Source organism: Arvicanthis niloticus, chromosome 4 (assembly GCF_011762505.2).
Source record: "Arvicanthis niloticus isolate mArvNil1 chromosome 4, mArvNil1.pat.X, whole genome shotgun sequence".
In the NCBI taxonomy this organism is placed as follows: domain Eukaryota; kingdom Metazoa; phylum Chordata; class Mammalia; order Rodentia; family Muridae; genus Arvicanthis; species Arvicanthis niloticus.
Window position 1 is genome coordinate 92,312,790 of NC_047661.1, and position 20,212 is coordinate 92,333,001.

General features: G+C 33.5%; 1 protein-coding gene across 2 annotated transcripts in view; it reads left to right on the forward strand.

The window, feature by feature from the left end:
- The window catches only part of Col11a1 (collagen type XI alpha 1 chain), a 175,536-nt gene that overhangs the window by 62,010 nt on the left and 93,314 nt on the right, over positions 1–20,212 (forward strand). The window contains exons 6-21 of one of the 2 annotated variants that reach the window (XM_076933160.1): positions 383–535; positions 726–818; positions 2,480–2,734; positions 3,344–3,406; positions 4,831–4,872; positions 5,557–5,619; positions 7,650–7,724; positions 8,482–8,565; positions 10,554–10,610; positions 13,398–13,451; positions 17,073–17,126; positions 17,241–17,294; positions 17,454–17,507; positions 18,583–18,636; positions 18,752–18,796; positions 19,902–19,955. In XM_076933160.1, coding sequence (XP_076789275.1) covers positions 383–535; positions 726–818; positions 2,480–2,734; positions 3,344–3,406; positions 4,831–4,872; positions 5,557–5,619; positions 7,650–7,724; positions 8,482–8,565; positions 10,554–10,610; positions 13,398–13,451; positions 17,073–17,126; positions 17,241–17,294; positions 17,454–17,507; positions 18,583–18,636; positions 18,752–18,796; positions 19,902–19,955 — 1,254 coding nt within the window. Of the gene's footprint in view, positions 1–35; positions 153–382; positions 536–725; positions 819–2,479; positions 2,735–3,343; positions 3,407–4,830; positions 4,873–5,556; positions 5,620–7,649; positions 7,725–8,481; positions 8,566–10,553; positions 10,611–13,397; positions 13,452–17,072; positions 17,127–17,240; positions 17,295–17,453; positions 17,508–18,582; positions 18,637–18,751; positions 18,797–19,901; positions 19,956–20,212 lie in introns of both variants that reach the window. The other variant, XM_034499909.2, reaches the window with a different exon arrangement.

The following is a 20,212-nucleotide window of genomic DNA, read 5'->3' on the forward strand; positions in this document are numbered from 1 at the left end:
CCAAATTGCCCAATATTTGTTCCTTTGCAACGTAGTATGCACCTGAGGATATAATCGAGTATGACTATGAATATGGGGAGGCAGACTATAAAGAGGCTGAGAGTGTAACAGAGATGCCTACTGTCACAGAAGAAGCAGTAGCACAAACAGAGGTAAAACCAAGAACTGTCTGTTGTGTATGTGGTGTCCACTCCTCGTTGTCCTTCAGACGTACCACACTTCTATCACTCACTTCTGGGAATTAATACCTTGTTTGATTTGACAGAAACACCTTAAGGAAGGCTGACCATTTTTACATTTTTCGTTTCCTTTCCTTTATCCATACATTTTATTTTCTTTCTCACTGCGTGTTTTCCATTCCATCTTTCATGACGTTTTACAGAAAAAGAAATCCAATTACACAAAGAAGAAGAAGACATTGGCCACTAACCCAAAGAAAAAAACTAAAAAGTTCACATCCCCTAAATCTGAAAAATTTGCATCCAAGAAGAAGAAACGTAATGAAGCCACAGCCAAAGCCAAACTAGGGGTCCAGGTAGCGAGAAAAAGCAATCAAGATCTCTCCTAGATGAGATGGAAGATCTCTGATGAGTCTTAGTCTTAACCCAATTAGATCAATTACAATTTGGCTAACACTAATGCAATTAAATCATGATTTTTTTTTTCACTCACTTGAGGTTACATTACAGATTTCTTAACCCTCTTTCTTCTGAATTTATCATCAGGCAAATATTGTGGATGATTTTCAAGACTACAATTACGGAACAATGGAAACTTACCAGACTGAATCTCCTAGGCGGGTATCAGGATCAAATGAGGTAATCCAGCAGTGATCTCAGTGCAGCTTTCAAAATGCATACAAAATTTTGTTAGATTTCCTTGAGGAAGCATCTCAGTCACTGAATCCTTTGATCCACTGATAAACGGAAGCCTTGGTTCATAATTACAAAACTCTTGCAATTACAGTTGATGTCGGTTCAGAATTTGCATGACACTGCTTCATGCAAATTCCACACTTTTCAAATGGAATTGGTTGCTATCATTTCTTTATTGCTCTTACAGCCAAGCAAGCTTTTTAACATGTTACCAAGAGTATTCATGGGATGATTCTTCCTGGGGAAGTATCCTCTGATGTGATAATTGTATCATCAACTGATACAATTCTCATTTATTGCATGGGAATACTCATTTTAATGACAACAAACATTTGCATTTTAAAATTTTTTAGAATGTTAGTCATGATTAAAATAATGTAGTTTAAATGTTCAATTATTATCCATGTAGGTGTTCCAAGATAGGTAGGTCTGAGTAGGTCCTCCTAAATTTTATAATTCATATATGCTTTGAAATAACAACCAGCCAAAAATTCAGTTTAATATTGTTAAATATCTCATGCCTATTATTTATATTATTATCGTCAGTAATTTAGTATTAGGTAACTGCAAACAATATAATTATTTGAAACTTATATATGTTCCAATAAAGTATAACTATAATTCAAACACATCTTTTAGAGTTATAAGTATTTAAGGTGTGACTAGATTATAACTTTTTCTAGTCTGAGTTCTTTCTTATGAAAAGTTACAACAGCTCAGGATGTTGACTTTCATGTATAAATTCATTCAGTGCTAAGAATATAAATTACATCATAGGCAATGTATAACTTCATTGTAGAAGTACATGTTCCATATTTAAGACTAAAATTTTAAAATTGTTGACTTTTTAAAAATACCCAATACTGTCATGTTATAATGACTGAACCATGTGTTTTCATTCACATAATTTTTTATAATGCTGCCTAGGTAGCTCATATTTCTCTACTATTTATATTCAGTTTGTCCTTGAGAACAAATTTTTAAATGTAATTCAAGGGATGACAAGGAAGATTATTTAATTTTAACTTGATTGCAAACATAATGGCATTTCCTTATTGCACAACACACTCTGAACAGACACCACAGAGAATAGTTTTCAGATATTGGTACTAATAGTTGGCTGACAAAACTGAATATCAGATTATAAGACTTATCTTTCTAGCAATTATATTTTGCTCTATTGTCCAATAAGACTTGAGAACTAAGCAACTATTCATGATAAATTTTTATGAATAATAATATTCATAAAATATCCATATTAAACTGTGCATATTTTATTTGTTTAGATCTTATGTTATAAAGTAACTCCTCTTTGATGAGCAAATTTTTTCTAATGAGAGAATAAACACACCTGTTGAATCCTTGTGAACATTTGTAGTTGACGCAGAAAGGTGCTTTGAAAGCAATATTTCTTTGTACATACCAGTGTATGTACAAGTGTATTTCTTTCAGTGATACTGAACAAACAGCCTCTTCACAGTTTCTTGCTTGAGTAATAAACCCCCTTCCTATCTCATGCCATTGAGATGTAGTTACAGATGCTCAACTTGCTTTACTAACAGTAAACTTCATGTTCTCCAATTCCCTACAATTTAAATGAATAGCCAAATCCAGTTGAAGAAGGTTTTACTGAAGAATATCTAACCGGAGAGGATTATGATGTCCAGAGAAACATTTCCGAGGATATTCTGTATGGAAACAAAGGAATAGACGGCAGGGATTCTGATCTGCTGGTAGATGGAGATTTAGGTGAATATGATTTTTATGAATACAAAGAATATGAAGAAAGGACTACGACCTCCCCTAATGAAGAATTTGGCCCAGGTGTCCCAGCAGAAACTGATTTCACAGAAACAAGCGTAAGTCAGCACTACGCTCTGTGCCCTGCGCATGTCTTATCTTGGGAATGTTTCTGTGTTCATTCTGATGTGTTTTCAGGCTTAAAATGAAGCTGAGGTTTTAAGTTCGTTGTGGACACTGACCAAACCCTAGAGAACCATGATAGTTTCTTTCCAGTGGGAGTTGACAACGGTTGTGTCTTGGGCTCTCTCTGCAGTCTTCCTTTTAAAGTATTGTAAATAAAATTGTACCCCAAATTTCTCATCACTGATAAATTTAAATAATCTTGTCATTGTTTTTCTGACTACTAGCTCTAGTTTTTCATTCTAGACTGTTTTCTACATTTGATTTGGCGATATTTCTTACGTCTTCGAGACCGTTTTGAGGCTACAAATGCATTTAACTTGCTGTAACGCAAATGTAAAAGAAGCAAAATGTCTGTTGGTATTTCAATAGCCCTCTTGCTTATTTGGGATTATTGAAATCCTTAGCGTGTCTTTTGTGAAAGGAGCACATCCTAAAATGTTGCTTTAAATGTATATAGATGGTTAAATTATTTTTGTTAAAAATTGAAATACCACTTCACTTATTGAAAAATGTTTAGCCTGTTTTTAACTTTTGCTCAATAGATAAACGGCCATGGTGCATATGGAGAGAAAGGGCAGAAGGGGGAACCAGCCGTGGTTGAACCCGTAAGTGCTTTGGAATATGTTTTAAAGACTGTTACCGTTGTTGAATTTATGAATTGCCATTTCGTTAAGTCTACATGTATTCCATGCATTTTCAATGAAAATTCTGATGTTTGTAATTTATCACTAACAGGTGTGTGGGTAATAATGACCTTGCTGGAAAGCAAACTTTCAATAAAATAGCAAAATTTCAGTAAAATAAAATGATCACACATTTGTGAAATTTGGAATTTTGAAACTGGCTGGCCTTTTTCTGGTCCGATTCTTTGTTTACAAATCTAAATTTACACTTATGTTATTCTGTGATTTCAAATGTTTGATGGATGAGATATAATCACTTTAGATCTTCAGTCTGTAATTTTATTGATAATTTACTTAATTACCTTATTAGAAATATTATCCAAAGTACATTATATAATAGCAAAATGAAATGAAGAGGCATGAACGTGAGAGAGAGAATTGTGGAGAGAAAAGAGTTAAGGAGAGGGAGTAGTGGCTGTGGTCAGTATGTATGACAGTCTTGTGTGAAACCTTTTAAGACTTTATTCTCTAAAACTTCATTTTGTTTACTTGCATGATTAGATGGAACTGTGATTTGTATTAATGCTAACGCTTAAGGTACTGTTTAGGGGTATATATTCTCTAAAAGCGATTTTAAAACACACAATTTTCATTAACCAACAACTTGGGGAAAGCAGTGCATTAGAACTGTAGGTTGTGCCGGGCAGTGGTGGCGCACGCCTTTAATCCCAGCACTTGGGAGGCAGAGGCAGGCAGATTTCTGAGTTTGAGGCCAGCCTGGTCTACAGAGTGAGTTCCAGGACAGCCAGGGCTACACAGAGAAACCCTGTCTCGAAAAACCAAAAAAAAAAAAAAAACCAAAAAAAACCAAAAAAACAAAAAAAACCCTGTAGGTTGTTTATTTAACCGTTCACTGCAGACACATGCAATTCTTTCAATAACCAGAAAGAAATACAGTTTTCTAGAATTAAAATGTTTAGGTATTATTTACTTTCATTGGTTCATTCATCAATTCATCCGTTAACATAACAAATATTTATCATGCTCCTGGTTTTTTTTGTTTGTTTGTTTGATTTTTTGTTATAAATTAAGTAATTAAGTGCTAGGGGAGAGATTGGTAAGACGTTTCTGCTCTACTCTCTATAGAAGCACTTAGCCTATTCTTTCTCCTTCTTAATATTATTTGTCTGAGTATTTATTTTACTTTCAATTAGTTCATTCATTCACTAATAGCAAAAGTTATGTCTTTATTATTTTAGATTATTTTCTTTTTCCATAGAAATATATTTTAAGTGTTTATATCTTATGAATTTAGAATTTACTTTAAAACTATTACAGTTAATAGGAAAGCTGAAAGTTAAATGGCTATATATTTTTATTTATTTATTTATTTTTTTTGGTTACAGGGGATGCTTGTTGAAGGACCACCTGGGCCTGCAGGACCAGCGGTATGTAAATAATTTTTTGCTTGATTTTTTAAAGTATTTAATATATGATTTCTGCCATATAATCGAATTGTTCATATTTTAGGCTGATTTGATTTATAGACGAAAACAGTTAAGCTGTCGTTTTTTCTATTTGCTTGAAAGAATGACTCTATTGACAGGACTTAAAGTAAATTTTGAATATTTTCTTCTTTATTTAGTATATTTGTGCATATGCGTTTGCGCCTGTGGAAGATAAGAAATTTTTTTGTCATAAAAAATATGTGGCATTAATGCTTCTAAGTAGTGGTAAGAACAAAAATGTTAAAATGCTGACAAGCTAAATGATTTCTTGCTCAGCTTCACTACCACATTTTTGAGGTCTAGTCTTATGAATAGCCATTTCTTCAGGAGGAAAGGAACCAACCTCCACCACAGCCACTTTTCATTGGCATGCTTTTCTTCCTGTTTTCCCTTGGCGTCTGCCTCCACGCTGAGCACAGACTCATAGAGGAGCAGTTGTGCTGGATGCAGGACCGTTTCCTATATGTTGTCTTTTCACAGGAATCTAAATAGAGCAGTTGTTTGGTAGTCTAGGGTATATTAATAAAATATAAATAAGGCACCTTTTGAGTGTTAGAGGCATGCTTTTACTTGAATACTAATGAGGCAGGAAGTTGCTTCTGATCATGTTTTCTTTCTCTGCAGGGTATTATGGGTCCTCCAGGGTTACAAGGTCCTTCTGGGCTCCCCGGCGACCCTGGTGATAGGGTAAGTGAAAAGGGGGATGTCCCATGTCATCTGTGCAGCACATGGCCTTAAAATTACTGTCTTCCTCAAATTAACATGGCACCTTTTTTTCTGTTGGGAGAGTGGGAAGAGAGTTCTACAAATTTAGCATTGTTCGACATTTTACTTAACTTTTCAGACATGTTTGAGTGGGGATAAAGATTTTATCTACATGATTAGTGAGCCAATTTTGTTGTCAAGTCCCCTATGCACATGGGCAATTAGAGTAGACTCAGTTTTTCAGATATGAACACAAGAAGTTTGATGTTGATGTACTCCATTTTTCTAATCTCATCTGCATAATTTCAGATATTGAGTTTGATGGAAATCTTTGCTTGATTTTTTATTTAATGTATATATGAACAATGTGTGTACATATCTGTATTTACATGTGTGGGGAATGTGTTTGTTCTGCCTGTGGGTGTGTGTGTGTGTCTCAGTGTGTGTGTGCTTGTATATGTGTGTATGTGCACATGTGTGTGTCTCAGTGTGTGTGTGTGTGGTGTGCATACACATATGTGTCAGTGAGTATGCAAGTAGACAAGTGTGTGGGGGAATGTGTGTTTGTTTCTGCTTGTGAGTCTGTGTGTGTGCACGTATATGTATGTCTGCAAGTGTGTGTGTCTCGGTGTATGTGTGTGTTGTGTTTGTGTGTGTGTGGTGTGCATACACATATGTGTCAGTGAGTATGCAGGTAGACAGGTGTTGATGTTAGTTGTATTTATTACTTACTCCATCTTACATTTTGAACTAGTGTTTCTAGTTGAACTGAGAGTCTGTTAGTCAGATTGCCCAAGTGATTCTGTCTTTGCCTCCTCCAGAGTTCTAGTGTTTATGTGTGTGTGTGTGCATGCACATGTTTGTCAGTGAGTATATAGTCAGACAGGTGTTGATATCAGGTCTATTTATCAATCTTACTCCATTTTATATTTTGAACTAGTGTTTCTAGTTGAACAGAGAGCCTGCTAGACAGGTTGTCTAAGAGATTCTCTGTCTTTGGCATTTCCAGAGATCTAGAATTATAAACTATCACTGACATTGCAAGTCCAAGCATTTGTGTGGGAGCTGGATATTTGAACTCAACTCCTCATGCTTCCATGGCAAGCACTTTACCCAATGATGCATTTCCCATAGCCCTTCACATGGTTTCCATTTTTAATAACACTTCAGTTGATAGTTTGAATTCTATCTATCTATCTATCTATCTATCTATCTATCTATCTATCTATCTATTATTAATGTTTAGAATTTGATCCTTTATTTTTTACTAAATGTGATTTGAGTGTATAAAAGTAAGTCTCATTTTACTGGAAACATATATATATATATATATATATATATATATATATATATATAATCCATTCACACACACACACACACACACACACATATATCATCCATTCACACATAAGTTTTTACAGGGGTTTGTATAAATTTGATACTTTATTATCATGTATATGTATGTTGTATACATAGGTAAATTTCTATATGTGTGTATGCATGCATATACACATTCAGTATATTTTAAAAAACAATTCTAAGACAGTTTTGTAATTAACTTTAGTGCTTATACTAATAAAGTGCCATTTTGTTGATGGTTTAACATAGGTAGACAATATTCTTTAAATATCTACTTATATGTTAAATAGATATTACCTAAATATCTATTAAGCAATACTTGACCAAATTTTGTGAAATTAAATCCTTCTTTAATTGTGGAAACCCAAATTTTCACTTTTTCTTCATACTCATTTTCCCTCCAGAATATGTAGTATATCTTCATGATATGCAATTTTAAGCTGTATATCAACTTCAAACATAATTAGCATTATAGTTTGATGGTGCATCAGTATGTGTGCATTTTTTCAGGTCTTTGCAACAAGTATAGTGCAATCTAATCCTTTCTATGAGATTAGCCAATTGGAGAGGTCAGGTGAATTCTCAGCAATTACAGGTTCACTGATATTATAGATTATATTAATTGATCTTGTTCGTTGTATTTCTTTCCCTAGGGTCCACCAGGACGTCCTGGCTTACCAGGAGCTGATGGCTTACCTGGTCCTCCTGGCACCATGTTGATGTTACCAGTAGGTTTTAAAAATGTTTTATAATGATAAATTTGATATTTACCACATTATTATACCATTTACACTAATATTGAGTATCACTGAAACATTCAGTCTTTAGTGTCATCAATGATCAAAAATTATTTATTTTAATGTTGAGTCTCTGATAAAATCACTTAGCTGCCACACACCTAGGAAAACACATTTATCAGTTTTAGTGTAATGAAATTCAAAGACATACTGATGTGGAGTGAAAAATTAACTCATATGATAGCTCAAGTCAAAAATTGAGACAGGTGTTGAGAATTTTACAGAGTAGTAATAGCAAGCAGCTGCTTAACGGTGGATGAGAGAGACATTTATTTTTCCTTATAGACTTAGAGATTTCAAAGGTTTTGGTTACCAGAGCAGAACTGCATATGTATCTTTTGCTCAAACTAATATACTTGCAAGTGCTATGAATGAATTGCCAGAGTGGGTAGCATTCTGCAATTTAAAAGAGGCATGACTTTAAAAAAAAAAAAGAATATCAGCAATAAAATTTGAAATGAAAAAGTGTATTTATAGTTGCTTTGAAACTGGTAGAGGGGGCTGTGCAGCAAGCCCTCTTTTATGAGATTGAGACAGAATTGCTCTCTCAAACAGAAACCTCATTATGAAGTGACCTTGAACTTTTGTAAATATCAAACTTTCATTTAATTTTTAAACTAATGATCAAAAGACCTAATCCCATAAGTCTGTCAAAGGCCAGTTTGGGACTCATATTATCTTTTCTTAGTTCCGCTATGGGGGTGACGGCTCCAAAGGCCCTACAATCTCTGCGCAGGAAGCCCAAGCTCAGGCGATTCTTCAGCAGGCTCGGGTAAGAAAACATAAAGTCATGTTCACACAACCTGATTCTGTATCAAATAACAGTGTGTAGGCTCATGGAAGAATGTTTCTATGCATCACATGGAAAAATTCTAAAAGCATATTTATATTTCCAGTAATAATAGTTACTAACTTAATATTAAATAAATGACCCTTGTATTGCCACATGGAATGATGATATTTTCCCACCATGTCATACAAAGCTTCTTTTTTTAACAGAATATTGAGAGATTATATCTAGCATTCCTTGTCTTTCACATCCTGACTTTTCTCTGCTAACTTGTGAACCTATGATTATGACAGGAATTGTGAAAACACACAATGAAAGGAATATGTTCCTCTAATCACAAACCAGATAATGACTTTCATTTTTAGTTAGCTTTATAGCAGTTAAGATGTACATATGAAAATCCAGACAACAAAGAAGGAAGGAATCGGAATTCACATAATACTTTTGTTCAAAATTTTATAGTCATTAAGGAAGAAAGTAAGTAGGATTTAGGATTAGTATCGTTATAATAACTGTATCTGTATCATGTCTAAAATAACTTTTATTCACAATCATAATTTATATATCTGCAAAATATGGAATATGTAAAGGAAAGTATTAATTCATCTTCAATATTTATTTATTATGAATGAATCAATTATTTATCTGAAAAATGATTATTTGATTATGTGATATTGTATGATAATGAGTATATGTGCTTATTATATAAATTCATACTATAACTAAAACTGCTTATAATAGCTAATTATCACTATATTTTTCTTAGAAATGTCATTGTTTTGAATTAGTTGAAGTTAAAATATTTTGAGGCTGCAGAATTCATTGTTTGATTAGTCCCTTTTTTATTCTTTACTGATTGATCATCTCCCTAAAGGATATTATTAATGTGTTTTAATCAAGTCATCTCCCAGTTCCCTCCTTCAAATTCCATTTTCTCTTGATTTTTAAGTTTTTTTCTTTTTTGTTGTTGTTGATTTTAATTAATTAATTAATTAGTTTAGTAAACCCACTGAGTTCGTTTATTACTGCTAGTACGTGGATGGCTATAGTGTTGTGTTTTATAAAATGAAAAGGAAGCCAGGGACATTTTTGATAGGTATGGTAGCTTGGGAGGGGATGCCTCTGTGGGCTCATGCTGAGGCATCCCTTCCCCCTGAGGTACCAGCCACATGAAATGTATAGTATAGAATAGAGTTTATTTAGGATCTGGGAATAAGCCAGCCATGAACACTTGGAGCGAGAGGTGGAGGGGAATGGGAAGAGAAGGGACAGAGAGGCAAGAGAATAAGAGGGTAAGAGAGTAAAAGAGTAAGAAAGTAAGAGAGGAAGAGAGCAAGGAGGGAGCATTCAGCCCCTTTTATAGTAAGTTAGGCATTACCTGGCTGTTGCCGGGTAACTGTGGAGCAGAGTCTAGAAGGAATGATAAGACCATCCATCTCCTTGAGCCTGGGTCAGTCAGGTAGGCTCTGACGAAACTTGATATTGAGAAATCCTAATATCCTTTCTATTGGTCTATTGTGTCCAAGTATGTATTGTACTGCCTCACTATGATTACCACAATTTTTCCTAAAAGCACTACTAGAAAATATTTCACTTTAGTCATTCACTTTAATAAAAGATCTCCAGCTAAGATCATGCCTGCAAAATGCAGACCAAGAATGCTCTATTGTTTGAGTGTACTTCATAGTAGAAAACTATTAGATAATCTATTTTTTTCTGAAATCTATTATTTAACTTACTAAGTTTTGGCAATGTATTGTACAAGTTTACATAACAGTTTGAGACATGACTGGTCATTAAGTAGAACATTCTAGCTATGTGCACTTCACCACTGACTAAACTTTTTCCAAGTGTGTTGCTATTATACCTTTGTTAGTTATATACTACCCAAGGGCATCATGTTCAAATGACTTGTGCTACAACATACTACTAGCCAAGTGTTCCTAAACTGGATGGTTTTTATCTTCTAGATTGCTCTGAGAGGCCCTCCTGGCCCAATGGGTCTTACAGGAAGACCAGGTCCTGTGGTATGTTACATAAATTAGATGTTAAAACTTTCTTATTAATATGTTTTCCCACATCATCTTCCAGACTGTTCATTCCTCAGGCTAGTAAAACTATTGTTCATGACTGATACTCACACATTTAAAGAGTTTTCAGTTTCATTTTTAATAATTCTGATCATAAGTTTTTAGAGAAGCTATCATCAAATTAAAGGAAAATTTAATGAATGTAATAATGTCATATATTTGTTACTTAAACCATAATTACAATTTATTTGAATTCTATTTAGTTAACAAATGTAACTTTACATTGAATCCTTGAAAGTTAATTATATACTTGAGTTCTCATTAAATTGCTGTGAAATCTTTGATAATTATTTTGTAATTTTTTCATTTTATTTTATTGAAAATAATTTTATACAAGATATTTTGATTACTTTCCCTTCCTGTGTCTCTCTTCTCAATGTTTTCTTTCTTGATATTTTTTTCATTATTTAAACCAATTTTTAAATTCAATTATATTTTTTCATATTCTTCTCTTCCCATAAGTTGGAAAGAAAGAAGTCAATCTTTACTCACAGATGATAAAATAGTACACATAAATGACCCAGAAAATTTCCATCAGAGAAAACTCATCAGTTTCAGCCAAGTAGTTCAATAAAATACTAGTTCATAAAACACAGTTGGTCTTCTATATACAAATGAGAAATGACTGAGAAAAAAACCAGGAGAACAAAACAATAGTCTCAAATAATGCAAGTATTTTACTGCTTGCCTCTAAGCAAGCAGTAAAATATTTGTATGATAAAAATATCAAGTCTTTGAAGAAAGAAATTGTATTGACTCTGTTTTGTTTTGTTGTAACTCAGTGAACACACAAAGTAATCTGGAACAACCATATTAATTTTTAATATTATAAACTTTTAGACAGTATGAATGCATAGACATCCAAAGATGCAAAGATCTCCATTGTTCATGGATCTGGAGGATTAAAATAATAGAAATGGCCAGCCTATCTAAAGCAATATGCAGTTAAATTCAATCCTTATCAAAATTCCAATACAATTCTTCACAGATCTTAAAAAGGCAGTTTTAGGCTCATATGGAAACACAAAAATCTCATGATAGCTAAAATAGTCCTGAATAATAAAAGAATTTCTGAAAGGCTCACCTTCCCCAATTTTACGTTGTACTACATAGCTATAGTAATAAAAATAGCTTGGTTAATTTAATCGCTGATAATATGTTAATCCCTGGTACTGTAAAGACTGTAAATAAACTGATCAATACATTAATATAATACAATAAAATTAAAAATATTGTTTCTTCAAATGTATAGTTCCTTAAGTTAAGTCGTAAATTTTCATTATATATATGCATATATATAATTTTGATATATATACTCCTGTGTGAAATTTTCAGATAACATATTTATTAGGACTTCAATTATATACACTTTTGAACAGATTATCAAATGTTTATTATTTATTCTTAATCTTCTGCTTTTCAAAATACAAGAAAGAAATATATATTAAGTCACTTAACAAAGAAATACATTTTATTCACATTAGTGATACAAATAAAGTATACACATATGAAAGGAATACAGAAATATTTTACAAAATTGTAGGATAGACAGAAGTTAGAAATGATATTCTTGTTCATCTTCTTTCCTATCAATTATGTGATAATTTTGATTATATGTAAAATAATGTAACTACAACTCTACAGAGCAAGTAATGCATATGTACAGAGAATGAAACCCAGCCAATAAATTAAAAACAACCTGACTATTCTATAGTTGCATTCATTTCAGTGATTAATAATTTAATTTAATACATTGCCCCCATTTTTATAGGAAATTAGTTGCAAGAATTCTTTATTAGAAGCTTGGAAGTTATCATTATAATTTTGAAAATTTAAAATTAAATTCTACTTGACTTCTCATCTTTGTTGGGAGACAGAATAGGAGTTATTTTACTTTGTTGCCACTAGGAGGCTCTAGAAAGCTTCTTTCAGATTTCTCAAGTTTTGATTCCTGTTTTGTTATAACTCAGTCAACACCCAAAGTAATCTGTAACAACCATATTAATTTTTAATATTATAAACTTTAGACAGTATGGATGCATAGTATATATTCTTAAATTCCGTAAATCTTTTCTAAAGCAATTAATTTTCTTTTGCACTTAATCTGCTTGGCATCATTGTACTGTTTAAATTATATAAACATTTGTAAGCTATAATTGTTATAATGATTTATTTTTATAGAAAAAATGAAAACAGTCTGAGAAAAATGCTTTGATACTATTTCACAATAATAATAATAATGTTACAAATAGCATCTTTCTAAAACAGTTGACTACTATAAAATGCATTACCTGAGAATTATATTTTATAGAGTTGGTTTGGCACAACACTTACTGTGTGAATAAACTCAGTGTGTGCTTGACTTTGTGAAAATTTACTGCCCTAGTAGTAAGTCACAATGCAGTAGTTACTCAGGCCTTGTTTACCAGACAATGTTTGTTACAGTAAAAATTTTAAAGAAAATTTCAGTATGATTGCAATATTGGCTTCTGTTCAGTTGTAAGTGGAATATAGGTTTTATACATGGTGCATATATCAGTATGGACTTGATATGCCTAGAAGTGCCACACTTTAGACATAGGACTTGAATAGCTCATTGCATGAAAAAAATCAAACTAATTAAGAAAATATTATTTATTTTCAAGAAATAAATTTATTTTGAGTGAATTAAAGACCATTGGTAACTTAACATTAATTGGTGGTCTGTTTTGTTTTTCTCCTCAGGGGGGTCCTGGTTCAGCTGGAGCCAAAGGTGAGAGTGGGGATCCAGGTCCTCAGGTAAGAACCAATAATCTGTTCTCTATTTATTTTTATTGTTTCTTCTTATGTAGAAACAATAAAACAACTGAAATATTAGGAGTAACGAATGCGTTTACAACACATTTAAGCGAATTCCATGACTTTAGCTGAAAAAAAAATCTGAGTAGACCATTTATTTTCCATTAGTTGGTTAATTACACAACCAACTAATTTGAATAGTGGACATTGCAGGTTTGAGAGCAGATGGCCTTTACATGATGCTATCGGCTAGAGAAGAGATGGCACCTGTTACCAGGTTCTCTCCTCCTTTCTTGAGCCCAAACCTTTGCAAGACAATAAACTTAGCATATTTCTTCATGACAATTGCTTAGTGCACTTGATGAAAGCTAATGTCAGACCTTGGTGTATTAGATAATAACTTGAGAGAGATGTTACATTGTCATTATATTTATGGTAGAAACAAGAAAACATAAATAATAACAATGTGAATTCAAAATACTCATTTTTAAATGAGAATACCATCTGTTAAAATTAGAATATAAATTTACGTTGACTCTGGAGTTTTGTATTTGTTGTATTCATTCTAGTTGTTTCCTTTTTTCTTCATGGTTTTGTAATCACATTTTAATTATACCTAATAATATATTTCTATGCAATTTTTATGCCTGCGTATATTTTGGTTATATTCACTCACCCACCATTGCTCTCTCTTTAGTCTTTCCTAATGATACCATTTTCTTTACTATAATTAGATTTATTTAAAAATGATAAGAAATAATAGAATCAGAGCCCATTATATACTTTTGTAACTATGATTAAGATAAAAATGCTCTATAAATCACAATTATTTTATTAAATCTTTTTTATAATGTTTCATTATTTCTTTTTTTTCTTTTTTCTTTTTTCTTTTTATTTTTTTATTGGATATTTTATTTTCATTTCAGATGCCATCCCCTTTCCCCATTCCCCCCCCCCCCCCGAATGAGGTATTTCAATCATCTTTACTGCCAACTCCTAACATGATATATCCCCACTCTCACTCTCTGACCTCCCCAACCTGATGTCCTCTTTCTGTTCATGATTTTCCTGTTTTCTTTTTTCTTTCTTTTCTTTTTTAAAACACAACTGACTATCCAAAGAACCCTTAAATTTCCAGCTGTGTTCTTTTAAAGGACCCAGTGACTCCAGTTTGTGCTGCCCATATACTCAAGGGTGTTGGGCCTTCTACTGAAACATGATTATGGTACTAGAAGCTGTACTTCTTTTTGAAAAAACTATTTATTTATTCACTTTACATCCCAATATCAGCCTCATTCTCCTCCCAGTACCACATCATGCATTCCACCAATTTCTCCCTCCTCAACCCCCGACTACCCCTGTCCTCCACACATAGAATCACTGCAGGGCTAAGGACATCCTCTCCCACTGAGGCCAGACAATGCAGCCCAGTTATGGGAATGGAATCAACAGGCATGCAGTCAACAGCTTCAGGGACAGCCCCTGCTCTTGTTGGGGGACCTGTATGAAGCTGTACTTTTAAAGAAAACTGATACTAACTCCCACAAACACCTCAATTTTAAATGACAATCACTCCATGCTAGAATGTTGAATGACTTGATCATGTGCAGTCAACCACAGCTGCTGGGAGTTCATGAGTGCAACAGTCCTGTCTTATCCAGAAGTCACACAAACAATTTCTTAGTATTTCCCCTTTACAAAAACAACCTTGTTTGACCCACAAACATCTGGTTACCCTTCTTTTATTCTTTATCATGAAATTTTGCATTTTTAAGGAAAGAATGTAAATGAAATTGTACTATTACTGGCTTTTTTACATAAGGCTTATAAGGTCTTCAGACTCACAGTATTTGAGTGTATCAATACTACACTCTTTTCCTTTTTTTATTGGATATTTTATTTATTTACATTTCAAATGTTATCCCCTTTCCCAGTTTCCCCTCTGAACATTGCCGGTCTTATCCCCCTCCCCCTGATTTTATGAGACTGCTTCTCCACCCAACCCCCTACTCCCACCTTACCACCCTGGCATTCCCCTACACTCTGGAGCATTGAGCTTTCACAGAACCAATGGCCTCACCTTCCATTGATGACAGATAAGGCCATTTTCTGCTACATATGTGGCTGGAGCCATGGGTCCCTCCATGTCTACTCTTTGGTTGGTGGTTTAGTCCCTGGTAGCTTTGGGGAGTCTGTTTGGTTGACATTGTTGTTCTTCCCATTGGATTGCAAACCCCTTCAGCTCCTTCAGTCCTTTCTTTTCTTTTCTTTTTTTTTTTTTTTTTTTTTTTTTTTTGGTGATAAATATTCCATTGTGTAGACACCACAACTTCTTGTGACAAAACACTTAGAACATTGATAATAATATTTAACCAGCCCAAGGTGTATTAGCCTTGCTTTCATTGTATAATTAACATTGATGTAAAAAAGATGGAAAACACGGACTGGTTCACTGGGAATTTCAGAAAAATATTAAAATTTACATAAGAATATTGAACGATCATTGCTTATTAAAATTTGCAAAGCGACATATATACTCATCTGTATACAGAACTGGTGAATCTGAGAACATGTTATGTGTTTTAGGACATATAGTCTTTGTAGAGGCTTTAAGTCCAAAAATTAGGTGATATCAAAGAAGTATCTTTTTCATTAAAATCTGTCCATACTGCACAGCTGGATAGATTGTTCGTCAGCTAAGTGTATTATGTTCAGAAGTTCCAGGTTTAGTTCTTATCACCTACATGGATGCTACCAACAATCTTTAAGTTCAGTTCTAGAGCTCCTGATGTCCTCTTCTAATGTCCACAGGCTCATACACATGCACAGTGCACTTACATATATCCAGGGACATGTATGTAAAATAAAATTAGTTCATTAAGTATTAAAAAAAACCCTAGCATCATTTGTTGAGTTAGTATTTCTCTTCCCTTCAGGTTAGATTCACGATAGACTGCTCTCCAGTATTTTTTTAAACTATACTTTCTGACTTCCAATGATTAGACATTGTCATCCTTATATTTCCAGAACAAATATTTTTAGCCTTCAGTGAGAGCATGTTTCCAGTTAGAACATGAGCATCATGACTTTGTGGATCATTGAAAACTGTCACCGAGATTTAGTTGAAAACTTTAACAGATAATCACGTTATAGGAGATTCCACTGTGCATCAAAGGTGATTAAGTCCAATGTGATTAGTGGTTTGGGAGATGAATCATCTAGGAGAGGACATTTAAACAATGAAAATAAAAAGGCTCAAGTGCTTGAAATGAGAACAGAATGATGGCATTGACATAGCTCGATGACCGACTGCAATGCGGAAGCCATCTTTTTGACAACTGGATGCACAATTGATCATAAAGGCTAAAAATTATATCATTATATTTCTTTTGTTTGACTGTGTTCACATCCACATAAAATACTTCACAATATAGTTGTTATATGAGAAGCCCCTTAAGATGATTGCTTTTCTGACTTCTGCTTGGTCAGAATTTTTATGGTGAAACAATCTTGTGATTAAATAATTGCAGAAGAACACAGAGAATATTGGTTTCTCAAACCACTTCTTTTGACTTTTATTGACTAAGATTTCTGTGTTGTGATTCTAATGTTTTCATGTAGGGTCCTCGAGGTGTCCAAGGTCCTCCTGGTCCCACAGGAAAGCCTGGAAAGAGGGTATGGCTATTTTTACTTGTGCATTTTGAGATGAAAGTTCAGCCATTGGTTTTATTTATTTGTATTTACTGTTATGTGACCCCCTTTGATTAATCTCTCATTTTGTGTTTTTAGGGTCGTCCAGGTGCTGATGGAGGAAGAGGCATGCCAGGAGAACCTGGGTCTAAGGTCTGAACTTTATAATTTTGTATTCGGACCATGTTTGGCAATTTATCCTTGAGAGTATTATAATTTAAGATAAAATATTTTGAAATTTACACTTTACACTGACATTAGAGTCCCTACCCAGAATGTGAATATGTTTGTAATATGATTACAATTTTACAGGGAGACCGAGGGTTTGATGGACTACCAGGTCTGCCAGGTGACAAAGGTCACAGGGTAAGATACCTTTACCTCATTTTTATCCAAGATGTAATAGTAATCTTAGGAGATTAGGTGGGGTTTGGTATACTTTTGGAAATCAGAAGACAAAATTAACACAAACAGTGAATACATTTTTATATTTATTGAAAACTGAAAAAATGTAGAAACAACTTTGTAAATAGTGCCAGTATGTTTTTTCACTACTTATAGACATTCAAATATTTCTTATGTGCAAAAAGATAGAGGCAGAAACTCTGTGCTCACAGATGTGAGGAAGATACTCTGATAGAAGAGTCAGAGAACTTAAATGAGAATATTATTTTTGAGCATTGCCATATTCTTTATATCTTACCTGTGGAAATAACTCAGATGAGGACACCTGCAGACATCCTGTCGACATATTGTTTCTTTGTGATGCACACTTCAATGCAAGAACTTATTCATTTTACTGAAACAGAAATCAGTGTGCTGAATTGTAACAACTGTTAGGTTGTTAGTGGAACATTGGGAGACAGTTTTAAAAACAATAAGAATTGGTTATTTGTATCTTTCTTCACCAGAATGAAGAGCAATCCTAGGACTGTATTTAGGTAAATTGGAGAAAGGAAAATTTCATCTTATAGTCACCTAACAAAGTAACTGTGTTCACCTAACACATAGTAGAATGCTCATACAATTTTGTTTTGTGAAATAAATCCTAAATCACTTTAAGCTTTAGCTTTCATGAGTTTTGCTGATTTAATATGAATTATCCAGAAATAAAGAAACAAAATGATGTCCAAGTGTATCCATTCTTATGACACTCCTAATTTTCTGAATGATTCATTTCTAAATAACTGCCTGAAAATATTTTACATATATTTTCTTTAAATCATTTTTCATTAAAAATTGAGGGGAATTTTTTCTAGCATACTAATTTGTAAAACATGTTAGGCTAAACTTGTACTACTGGAACTACTCTAAGAAAGGTTCAGCTGAGGTAAGTTTGCAGGACAAGTGTCCTGTTGTATGTGGTTGTGTTGACTGTCTTATGTACTCGGAAACAATCACCTTGATTCCTGTATTTATCTAGTTTCTGTTTATTCCTTAGGGGGAAAGAGGACCACAAGGTCCACCTGGCCTCCCTGGTGATGATGGAATGAGGGTATACTAAGATTTTACTTGTTTTAGACTTGTTTATAATTAAATCACCAAGGAACATAGTTTTTTTTGAAGCTACACCCCTCTAATAGCACTCTCTCTACTTTTGTCACCCATAGGGAGAAGATGGGGAGATTGGACCCAGGGGACTTCCAGGTGAAGCTGTAAGCAATTATTTTCTTTATTTTTAAATACCAATATCTTTTATGAGGAATAGTGGCATTGCTAATCTCAGGAAACTTTGCATTTTACACAAATTAGCCAAGGAATTTTCATATTAAAAAATCAGGGTGTACACAATTGCTTTTCCTTGTGAAGAAAGCCTTCATGACTTGAGAAAAAGCTTTGTGGACTGTATCATCTTGCTGGTTAAAATTGTTATTATTTAGGTTATGTTGCAGTTTTTATATAAATAAATTTATTTTCTAATACCACCACTAGTTCTACAATTGTTTTTTATATGTAAATTAACCTTGTTTTCAGAAGCAAGATACAAAGATGTTACATACTACCCAAAAGGTTATATGACTCCTCTCCACTAACTGTTGATAATAAGGATGGTCAATGGAGGATATTTACCCAAAGCTAGCTCAGGAAAAGAACCAGACTTGAAGAGGCTTCCTAACTTTATCTTTCATTTGCTTCATTATTAAGTCAGCCAAGTCAATTACAGTAAAGAAAAATCGAGTAAATTATTATTACCCTTACTTTTTTAAAGCTGGGAAAGAACTTTGAGGAGAAGGAGACGGAAAGGGGATTTGAATGTAACTGCTAATAATTTAAAACCTTTCAATGTAGAAGATGGTTCTATAATCTGCATAGATAAATACCCAGCTGTTTGTTCTTACATGACTGCTCTCCCAAGATGTAACTTATCTAAAAGGAAAATGAATTACAGTCTGGGCTTCTCTGTTTGTTCAATCTGTGTCATCATAGCAAAATTAAGTGTGCCAAATCAAGTTAGAAAATGAAACAAAGTTACCTTATTAAGAACATTAGACTATTTTGCTTTTTTAAGAAAACATTACAAGGGATGCATGTGTGAATAAATTGAATCTAAGAAAGTTTCTATACCCAACACCGTTTTCTATTTTTTCCTTTTGTGTCTGTAGAAATATTTAATATTTGTATTCCACAAAATGGTACTTTCACTAATTCCTTTCAGTGCACTGATAGAAGGTGAATAAATATTTTTAACTTTCAGTCAAAGAAGCCTGTTTTGAGGACATTTCTTATGGAAGCATTCTCTTTTTCTTATATTCTACTCAGGGTCCACGAGGCTTGCTGGGACCAAGGGGCACTCCAGGACCTCCTGGGCAGCCTGTATGTGAACATTCTGGGTTTTCTAGAACAAAGCTTGTTTCCAAATGTATATGTGTATATGTATATTTGTATGTGCATGTGTATGTGTATATGTGTACGTATATGTATATAACTGTAGAAAAACTACTTTACTGGCCTGCTATATTCTGAGTTCTATGGATGCTGTCTTTCATGTTAATTGATCTCTCTCTTTATACTTGCTCTTTCTGTCTGTTTAGGCAGGTCTTTTACTTTTCATGATTAGTCATAGCATTCAA